The sequence below is a fragment of the Quercus suber genome, unplaced genomic scaffold (assembly GCF_002906115.3).
Source record: "Quercus suber isolate HL8 unplaced genomic scaffold, Cork oak 2.0 scaffold_64, whole genome shotgun sequence".
Taxonomy (NCBI): domain Eukaryota; kingdom Viridiplantae; phylum Streptophyta; class Magnoliopsida; order Fagales; family Fagaceae; genus Quercus; species Quercus suber.
In genome coordinates this window covers 1,056,291-1,067,178 of record NW_027069529.1, presented here as the reverse complement: position 1 = coordinate 1,067,178, position 10,888 = coordinate 1,056,291, and the positions used below count along the sequence as shown (strand labels likewise).

The following is a 10,888-nucleotide window of genomic DNA, read 5'->3' as shown; positions in this document are numbered from 1 at the left end:
GCTTTTCCAGATCAATTTGTATACAGAGCCTTGCATAGCTTCCACATGATCCTATGGCAGTGTAGGAATCAATGCGAAGAACCAGACCAATAGCACTACCTATTTCCTTCAAAACTTCCATATCATAAAACTTAATAGGCAATTTTAGGGAACCTCACCCAAACTACAATTGACATTAGATTATCTCCTGAGACTCTAAAATAAGGTTCCCAAGGCTTAATGGCCAAAAAATGCTCACCAATAAACCATGGGCCTCCACGAAGCACTTTATCATAATCATCTGAACAATAAAACTTAATCAAGAAATAGTCTTTCCCAAGATTAACACAGTCCATCCTAGTTGCAAGTTTCCATAAGGCATTGAGCTTGAAAGTGAGATAGTTGAAACCAACAGTTCTACCAAACACTTTCACTATCAAAGCCTTTGACCATGGGGCTTTGTTACCAGCCTTGGTTTCCTTAGACAACTTCACTTTTGCCATCCCTTCAATGAGGGGTTCAACTTCTATATCCGATTCCTCACCATCATCCCAGACATTGTCCAGCTTGAAAGCTTGCTTATAAGCTCCAGGATTGTCTCCCACAAGACTGTTTTTATAGCTGACAAGGTTCCGTGGTGGGGTAAACTGCTTTACTCCACTACTCTCTTTAAACTTCTTAACACTGCGTCCTAGCTCATCTTCTTCCTCACTCAATCTTGGGGGTTCATTGCAATATTCAGCTTCCATTCTCTCTTGTTTTCTCTCTTTGCTCTACAGTCAAATTTCAAAGCTTTGGATGCCAACCTTTTGACCAGGTCTATTTAGGATAATTTTATTTCATTTAATAATGATCATGTGATATCATTCTTATTTAAATAAGAGTCTAGTTAACGTGTGCATTAATTTTGGTTTGATTTCGCATATTCCTTTGTTTATTTTACCAAGTACCATTTTTTAAAGTCTTTATGTGTACTATGGGTTTACACAATTTTTTATGTGGGTATTCTTAATAGCAAGGGAGTCAATACCGTACCGAAGGCTGTACCGATTTGCCCAACGGTACGATATATTTCGGATACCGGTCAATACCGGTGTACCGTTTCGGGTTTACCGCTATTTTTTATATTTATAAATAAATAAATATATATATATATATAGATATATATATATATATATATGTATGTGTGTGTATATATATTATAATAAATATAAAAGCTTACCATAAAACATTTCCTCAATTCAGAACTAATTATTCATGATTTTATACTTTAGTATCAATTAAAAGAAAAAGAAAAAAACACAATATAAAAAATAGAAAACTTAAAAGTTATCATTGCATACTAAGAAAACAAATAATACTAATAAGTTAATACAAATAAGTTACCATTCTGCCCTAAAAAAAATTTAAAAATTACAAAACTTTAAAAAAAAAAAAAAACTGTTTTCTGTACCGGCCGGTATTGCCCGAAATTGGCCGGTACGGCCGGTACATGGCCGGTATGGCCGGTATTTAAACCGGTATGAAACGTTGATATTTCGATACCGGTATGCAGCCGGTAGGGTATGTACCGGCCGGTACGGCCGGTACCGGTACGGTATCGACCACCTTGCTTAATAGGTGTGGGGCATGCTAAGGAAGAATACGTGCAATTCATGCATGTTAAGAAAATATTAATAGTATTTAATTATGTGTTGTAATGTATATTTTTAAAGAAATTGCCTACCATTCATTAATTTGTATGCATAAATTCATTATAATTGTATCTGTTTTTATTGATATTTGTGCATAATTAGACTTTATTTTTATTTATTTTTTAATTTTTAATTGAGTACTAAATGCTTATTAACTTACAACCTTTGAAAACTTGATAACAAAATCCTATTTTTGATGGGATCTGGTGTTGGTATGATTGCATTATTGTTAAGAAAATGAGTAGATGTATGCACAAATTCATTGCAACTGCATGTGTGCTTTTTTTTTTTTTTTAATAATTTTAAAAAAATATATAAAAAAATTACTTATCAGAGTGTTAAATATAAAAACTAGTTGTCTCATTTCATTGGACACTCGTTTATCTTCTCTATATATTAAGAGAATTCAGAAAGATAGTTATGGTTTCAAAAAATGTCAAAAATACTCATAATCTAATTAGATAATCCTTATTCTTAAAAAATAAAAAATAATTAAAATTGTATTTTAACAAAATTAAAAAAAAAACTACAAGATAATTTTTTTTCCCTTAAAAATTAGCACACTCTCTATTTGAATATATTTCACGCACGTTTGATACATATTTTCTTAAAACTAGTACACACTAAATCCATCATTCATGTATAACCTCCCTAACAATAGATAAATTCAAATTGAAAAATTACATTAAACTCAAAATAATAATAAAAAATTATTATCGCACGAGCAAAGTGCGCGTGGTGAGACTAGTACTTATTATTTATTTAAAAACTAGTACACACTAAATCTATCATCCATGTGTAATCTCACTAACAATAGATAAATTCAAATTAAAAAATTACATTAAACTCAAAATAATAATAAAAAAAGTCTTATCATATATATAGAGTGCATGTGATAAGACTAGTACTTATTATTTATTTAAGTTCAATGAACTCAATTGGCAAAATCTCATGTTGTAGAATAAAAGACCTGAAATTCAAAAGATATCTTAAAATTACTTAAATAAAACCTTATTTTAAATTAAGATGCTCCCTCCGTCCCAGCTTGATATTTCCTTAAAAAAATTGGCTTGTCAAACATGAGAAATAAATTGGGCAAAGGGAGTATTTGATAAAGAATAATTTACCCGCTTGATTAGTCAGAGCGGGGGAAACAGGCAGGCGCACGTTACTCACACTTCCCAACTTTATGTCTCTGTCTATCCTCCCAAAGTCACGTCGCCTCCACGAATTAAAATCACACTTCCCCAGCTACATTTCAAAATTGGCGTTACTATACATCTTCCTCTCAACTCTCAACTCATTCATTCTACAATCACAGTCACAATCACAATGGGTTCGCTTTGTTTTCTAGATGAACCCTTGCACTACCCTGTTGCTCGCAGAGACGAGTCCGTCGTCGACGACTACCACGGCGTTAAGATCGCCGACCCTTATCGATGGTAATCAAATTCATCGAAAATGGGTTTCTCACTTCACATTTTCCACGAAAATTTAAATCTCTTAGGATTTCAAGATTTTGTTTTCTATGATTCTCTAATTATGAGCTTAACGATAAAAAAGAAAAAAATCAAATCATATCCAAAGCACTTTTTATTGTTCCTTTCTTCCAAAAATAGAAAAAATCGCTATACTTTGTATTAGGAAAAAAAAAAAAAAACTGATGCATGAGTGAGTGGTTATGTTATGTTAGCACCAGTAGTGATGCTAAAGTGAGTGATTATTGATTGATATAACGATCCAAAAAAAATCTCAGGCTCGAGGATCCTGACGCAGAGGAAGTGAAAGAGTTCGTGGAAGAGCAGGTGAAATTGACAGAGTCGGTGCTCGAGAAATGCGAGACGAGAGAGAAGCTTCGCGAGAAGATTACGGAGCTCTATGATCACCCGCGTTATGGCGCGCCTTTTAAGCGTGGAGACAAGTACTTTTACTTCCACAACACTGGCCTCCAAGCCCAAAGCGTCCTCTACGTACAGGTTTGTGAGCTAGAATTGGATTTTAGCCATTTGTTATTTCGTAAAGAAATATTCATAATTATTATGTGTCTCTGTTTCTTTATTCAGGACAGTTTGGATGGAGAGCCTGAGGTTTTGCTGGACCCAAATGCGCTTAGTGAAGATGGAACTGTCTCTTTGAGCTCGCTTTCGATTAGTGAGGATGCTAAATACTTGGCCTATGGGCTTAGTGCTAGCGGTAGCGATTGGGTGACAATTAATGTAATGCGGGTTGAGGATAAGAAAGTTGAGGCTGATACATTATCATGGGTGAGTTTCTTAATCTTAGTACATGTCTTACTATTCCAAATAGATAAAAACAAGTTTTTTTTTTTTTTTAATAAAAAAGGAATCAAGATTTTACTATTCCAAATAGATAAAAACAAGTTTTTTTTTTTTTTTATTAAATAAAAAAGGAATCAAGATTTGTTAGAATTATGGTTAAGCGATTAAATCTACAATCTCCTAACCAATTAAACTTTTGGGAGAGTTAGATATTTATTATGGTATCAGAGCAAGTGTTTCTGAGTTTGAATCTTGTCTCTGCTTTATCTTCCGTTTAAAAAGCTTAAAATCCCACGTAAGGAGAGGCTCAGCCCACACGTGAAAGGGAGTGTTAGAATTATGATTAAGTAATTAAATTCACCATTTATAATAATTTGAGCTTTTAGAAGAATCGGTAATATATCAAGATTAATTGAAGGGATTTTATATGTTGTAATTTCAGGTTAAGTTTTCGTCTATTAGTTGGACACATGATGGCAAAGGGTTTTTCTACTGTCGATATCCTGCTCCCAAGTAAGTGATCATCTTCATCGTGTTCTTGCATTTTAAAAAAGGAGGAATTACTTGAATCTTTGTAAATTATGAACCATGGTAATGATATTGCGTTTGTTTAGAAGGAAAAATTGGATTTAGTGAATCGTATTTGAAATTTCGTAGATTATTATATTGAATTCATAATGATAGTATAATGCTGTAGAGAGGGAGAAAATGTAGATGCTGGGACAGAGACCAATTCTAACCTTTATCAGGAGGTATACTATCATTTCTTGGGTTCGGATCAATCTGAAGATATTTTATGCTGGAGAGATCCTGAAAACCCTAAATACAGGTTCAGAGCCAGTGTTACACATGATGGGAAGGTAATTCATCTCTCTTTTTTTCATGGCTTTTATGGTTATGTCGGACCAGTGTTAGCTTTAATTTCTTGTATTGATGTTAATCCAACTGCATGTTTCTTATCACTCCCTTAAAAAAATGTATCATTTCTATGTCTAGTGGCCAAATTTGTTATAAAGAGGTTTTCTTGAGATGATCTATTATATAATTGAATGCATACCCAAAAAATGAAAAACCTTAAAATTCCTTTTTGAGTTGTATATGAAGCATCATCATTATACCATGTTGTTGAGTTTCTATACTTGAGCTGCCTCTTCAGTTATGCTTATAAATACAATCCATATGTAGTATTTATATGCATGCATTAACTAGAATGCCTGATTAATTTGGCTTAGATAAGCAGTGCAAATGCTCTGTCCTCTTTCTTATGGATTTCCTTCTAACTGACTCCACTTTGATATTTTTGTACAGTATGTTCTCCTGTACATCAAAAAGGATTCTGGCCTTGTCAATAAATTTTATTATTGTGACTTTTCTGATCTTCCTAATGGGCTTATGGGTTTGAAGGGAAAGAAAGCCTTGTTCCCGTTTATTAAGCTTATTGATGAATTTGATGCTTTTTACGATGCCATTGCAAATGATGATACTTTGTTTACCTTTCGGACAAATAAAGATGCTCCAAAATATAAGTTAATCCGAGTAGATCTGAAGGAACCAACTGTTTGGACTGATGTTCTCCAAGAAGCCGAAAAGGATGTACTTGAAGCAGCTTGTGCTGTTAATGGTAACCAAATGATTGTGAGTTACCTGAGTGATGTTAAGTATGTTCTACAGACAAGGGACTTGAAATCAGGTTCCTTTCTACATCAATTACCCATTGACATTGGGACAGTCTATGGGATTTCTGCAAGGCGCACAGACAATGTGGTTTTTATTGGGTTTACTAGCTTTCTTAGCCCTGGAATTATTTATCAGTGTAATTTAGAAACTGAGGTTCCCAATATGAAGATATTTCGTGAAATTGTTGTTCCTGGGTTTGATCGCTCAGAGTTCCATGTTGATCAGGTAATACTCGCTGTCTTGTTGACACCCTAGTCACTCTAGTTTGCTTCTTCTTCTTCTACCTTCTTGCCAAGCTGCATTAGTGTGGATGATTAGGGGCAGCTGTTCTTCTCAGTCTCTCTTCCTCTGTTCATCTAGGGTGTGTGTTTGAGTCCCTAAATGTGTCCTCATCTTACTTGATTATTTTTTTCCATCTCAAGGTTTTTGTGCCTAGTAAGGATGGTACCAAGATACCAGCGTTCATTGTGGCCAGAAAGAATATTCTTTTGGATGGATCACACTCTTGTTTGTTATATGGATATGGTGGATTTAACATTAGCATTACACCATCATTCAGTGTTGGTCGTATTGTACTCATAAGGCATCTAGGTGCTGTTTTCTGCATAGCAAACATTCGTGGTGGTGGGGAATACGGAGAGGAATGGCATAAAGCAGGCTCACTTGCAAAGAAGCAGAATTGCTTTGATGACTTCATTTCTGCCGCTGAATATCTTATATCTTCTGGCTATACCCAACCCAGAAAGTTGTGTATTGAAGGTGGAAGCAATGGTGGGCTTCTTGTTGGGGCTTGCATAAATCAGGTATTGCTGTGTAGCTTGTAATAGAGGGTGCATTTTCTTAGTCTATAACTTGTAATAGTCGTTTGAGTGCTTAGACTAAATTACAATTTTTTTTGGCAGAGACCTGATCTTTTTGGTTGTGCTTTGGCTCATGTTGGTGTTATGGACATGCTGCGATATCATAAGTTTACTATAGGTTAGTCTAAATCCATTGGATCCACTAGTTAATATTTTTGAATCATGTTTTGAACCAGAGTTGCTTTATAGGTCATTCATGGACTTCTGATTATGGTTGTTCAGACAAGGAGGAAGAATTTTACTGGCTAATCAAGTAAGTAAAGTTTATTCAATCAAAAAAAAAAAAAAAGTTTATCCTATATCAAGGACCTGATAGGAAGCTCTTACCACACTTCCTGGCAATCTTTCAAATCTTTAATTTGTAATTTTCCATTGTACACTGCCGATTAGCTCTAGCTCAATTGGCACTTCCTCCCCTTAGAAAATATAGGTGGTGGTGGGTTCAAGACCCATTGGGTGCATGTGGAACTTGCCAATATAAAAAAAAATCTACCATATGTTGTGTAAGAAACTGGAAAACCATTGTCTATTCTCAATCTTGTAATATTGGACAAAAGTTAAATTTATTCATGCCATTCTTTTTTGGCTTGAGAAGATTCATGTACCAGAAAAAGCTATACAAGTATCAGATGCAAGAGGCTTGACCAGAAGGGGAGGGAACTGAGATGAGTCAGGCATAGTAGAAAACCTCATTTTAACTGCCCATTGAGCTCGTTCATGCACTGCGCTGTTTACATTCCTACAATTCCTACTAAACACATAAGAAATGAAATTTGATTCTAAACTTTTGACATTCAGGCAATACTCCAGCTCAGAGTGGCGTCCCCTTCTATCTTCCCTCACTGATGCGTCTACATTGATGTTTGTGAAAAGGGCTGTAGATAGAGTAAATTTAGTGGGCTCATCATTGCTTAACTTGGGCTTTTCAGCCATTAGAACACCACAGTAGCTTGCATGGGCTTTAATTGTGATAATTGGGACTTCCATAATGGTGTTGTAATGTTCTCCATGCATTAGCTGTTCTTGAGTTTCCAAGCTGTGTCCAAACTCCAATGCAAGCAGAGTGAATTGGTCATTTGGAATTTCTGGGTCGACTAGACCTTCTGGGTGGAGATAAGAATATTCACTAGTCTTATAATTGTGTTTGTTTGAATTGCTCCAATTATAAATCCCCACTGGTTCCCCATCCAAGCTAGTCTTATGACTAGGCACATCTCAGATAGGTGCAATTCATCCTCATCTTCCCTATGGCAAAGAGGACAGAATGACAATTTACAGGGGCATAACCTGCTTTACTGGTAAGTGTCCAGATACCAACATCCAAAGGAAAACTTTGACCTTTCCTGGGGTTGGATGCTCCAAATTTTGATCTAAATCCTACCATTTTCCCTATCAAATAGCCTATTTTGGTCCACCCAATAAGCCCATTTAATGGGAAAGCATCCCTTATTTGTTGGGGATCCATACTAGGTTATCATTAATAGCTGATAAGGAGATAGAACTTGTAGGATGTGGACCATGTGGTTCACTAGTTAATCCAGTTCATTCACTGCCATTCAATTGCTATATGTGATTGCTATGCTTATTTTTATCTCATATGTTCTAGCAGTATCCATATTGATTCTTATTTCTTGATCCAATGATCCAACACATCAGTTGTTATTTGCCATGATCATTAACATTCACAACAGCTTGGGTTGCATTACATATCTGTCAATTAGGAAGTATTATTTACCCTTTGTTTTGGACTGCACCACTTTTGTGCTTTTATTAGATTCACTAAAACAAATATTTTACCTGGGTTTTCTACTAAGCAATTTTCTCTGGAAATATTGTGTTAGGATTCTTCACATTGATTGTAATTTTTTTTTAACAGGTATTCTCCACTACATAATATCAGGAGACCTTGGGAACAGCATCTGGATCTGCCTTCCCAGTATCCATCCACAATGTTATTGACTGCTGATCATGATGATAGGGTTGTGCCATTGCACTCATTGAAGTTATTAGCGGTTGGTCTTCTTTATCTTTAGCAAAATTTAGAATTCATTAGCCTTTAAAAAAGAAAAAGAAAAAGAAAAACTTGAATTATAATGTTAAAATGATTCTATGTTATCATGTTGCATATAAGTTCTAGTATTAACAAAGTAGCTGGTGGAACAAGATAAATTATGCATTGTAATTTATTTATTGGTTATGTAACTACTTTTTAGATTTTCTTCAATGATGTTTTCATTGTCTTCATTGTTAGCCATAAGTGTATCGTAGTTCTTTCTTTTTGGTTAAAGAGAGGCAATTATATTAAAAGTTAACCCGCTGGAAGTTGAGTATCAGTTACAAAAGGGCTGCTATTAGCAGTTACATGAGTGCTGTCATAGGCTAAGACCTCCATAACATATAAGGGAGGGGTTACAAAAGAAACAAAAAGCTCCATTTGAGCGCACCCAATTTTTGCAAGAGAATCAGCTGCTCTATTGGCTTCCCTGAAGCAGTGAAGGAGATGGACCTGTTGGAAAGCTTGGAGAGTGTCCCTGCAATCATTGACCAAAGGTTGAGTTAGCCTATTAGAGCAGGATGGTGAGGATAGAAGCTTAATGGCTTCATTGGAGTCCACATTAATTATAAGGTTGTGGATATTTAAATTTATTTTTTTTTCGATGTGGATGCCATCATGCAGGGCCCAAAGCTCTGCCATGAGAACAGAGGTAGTGCCGATGTGCCTAGAGAATCCCTGAACCCACAGCCCTTCTGAGTCTCGAATGAGGCCTCCCCCACCAGCTTCATCATTAATAACAGATGCATCCGTATTTAATTTGAACCAGCCCATAGGGGGGTTGATCCAATTGTAGTTGGTTCGAGCTCTTGGCATGGATGGAGTGGATGGAGAATGGAGATGTAAGGAAGTGATACTCTAGAGCTTTGGCAATACAGTCCTTCAACAGGTGGGGGTTAGACTGCGAAGATTGGAGGGCAACCTTATTCCTGTTAAGCCAGATGGACCAAACACCGAAGAGAAAGAGCAGATGCCATGGGATACGGTGGTGCCAAGAGGTTTGCTTGGAGGTGCAGTTGGCGTGTAGTCAATCTGAGATAGGCAAGCTGAAAGAGAAGATAAGTCCAGAGGGAGGGCCGAGCCGGTTCCAAAAGCTTACTGAGTGAGGGCATTCTCAAAGAAAGTGACTAATGGATTCTGAGTGAGCATTGCAGACGGGGCATTGCATTCATAGTTAGTGCTGCAACTACATGCATATGCAAGGGCATGGCTTGATTAGCAGGCATTGGAAGTTGATATCCTCTCCCCTCAAACCATTGGATTTGTTAATATGTTCTTACTCAGTCATTGCATTTGTACACTGCAGCTGTATTATTTCATTTTCTTTTCTTTTTGCTTTTAAAATGGTTGTTTCTATTGTCAGACCATGCAATATGTTCTGTGCACAAGCTTGGAGAAAAGCCCCCAGACCAATCCTATTATTGGTCGCATTGAGTGTAAGGCAGGACATGGAGCTGGACGTCCTACACAGAAATTGGTAAGCTTTCAATTTCAATTTCCCCCCCTTAAAGTAGAGTAGTTCTACGTTTTTGTCTCATTGTTACTTTTGGCTATTGGCTCTTCTACTTACAGATTGATGGAAATGTTGACCGTTATGGTTTTATGGCTAAGATGTTGGATGCATCATGGATTGACTAGCTACAATTATGAAGATTTTTTAAGATTCTTATAGCTCAATTGATACCTTCTAACATTTCCAACGAAGATGTTCAGATTTCAAAGCCCCCCACCCTCATTGTAACTATAAAACAAAAAAACAAACAAACATGAAGATTTGGTGGGAGGTTGGGAGGGGTTGTTTCCTCCCTTTTTTTATTTTCTATTTTCTCTTTAACTATTACTGCAGCAAAGAAAATTAAAGGAAATCTCATGTAATAATTTTTCTCGGTTTTTTATTTTTATTTTTATATATTGATAGTTGGAGGTGGGGGATTTAAACTCTAGATGTCTCCATTTGAAACACTCCGGAAGTGTCAATTAAACTACAAAGCTTTTGACAATCTTTCTCTAAATTTGTCTTTTTGTTCATGAGCTGAATTCATCATAGAATATTGAAATTTTGACTATTTAACTATCATCTTTTATTTATATAATTGATTATTTAAGCTCGCCCGTGAAATCTTTTAAACGTATTATTTGTATAATAATGGATTGAAATTGAAGTCTATTAAAATTTGTTAGATCTTTCATAAAATGGTATAAACATAATTGTATTTTTTGTTCAGAAATTGTTGTAAAACAATGGCACCCTACCTCATCAACTAGCATAAGATGGTTTACATAATTGTCTTCATAAGCCTCATACCTATCGTCAGGCTAGTATTGACTCTCTTTGACAAAATGTCA

The 10,888-nt window shown here is 35.7% G+C and overlaps 1 protein-coding gene across 1 annotated transcript; it reads left to right on the top strand.

Annotated features, from left to right (window-relative positions):
* Positions 1-2,949: 2,949 nt before the first annotated feature.
* On the top strand, positions 2,950-10,544 carry LOC112006754 (uncharacterized). The gene is made up of 12 exons (XM_024039067.2): positions 2,950-3,115; positions 3,430-3,649; positions 3,737-3,937; positions 4,395-4,465; positions 4,650-4,812; positions 5,261-5,854; positions 6,052-6,432; positions 6,532-6,607; positions 6,679-6,742; positions 8,366-8,501; positions 9,906-10,019; positions 10,115-10,544. The coding sequence occupies exons 1-12, from the start codon at positions 3,006-3,008 to the stop codon at positions 10,178-10,180; spliced, it is 2,196 nt and encodes a 731-aa protein (XP_023894835.2). The 5' UTR covers positions 2,950-3,005; the 3' UTR covers positions 10,181-10,544.
* Positions 10,545-10,888: the final 344 nt, after the last annotated feature.

Bases quoted from the DNA above. Each gene is read 5' to 3' on its own strand.
- LOC112006754 (XM_024039067.2), top strand. From the start codon at position 3,006: ATGGGTTCGCTTTGTTTTCTAGATGAACCCTTGCACTACCCTGTTGCT. The intron at 3,938-4,394 runs GTGAGTTTCTTA...TTGTAATTTCAG, and splicing joins AGGCTGATACATTATCATGG to GTTAAGTTTTCGTCTATTAG. The intron at 4,813-5,260 runs GTAATTCATCTC...ATTTTTGTACAG, and splicing joins GTGTTACACATGATGGGAAG to TATGTTCTCCTGTACATCAA.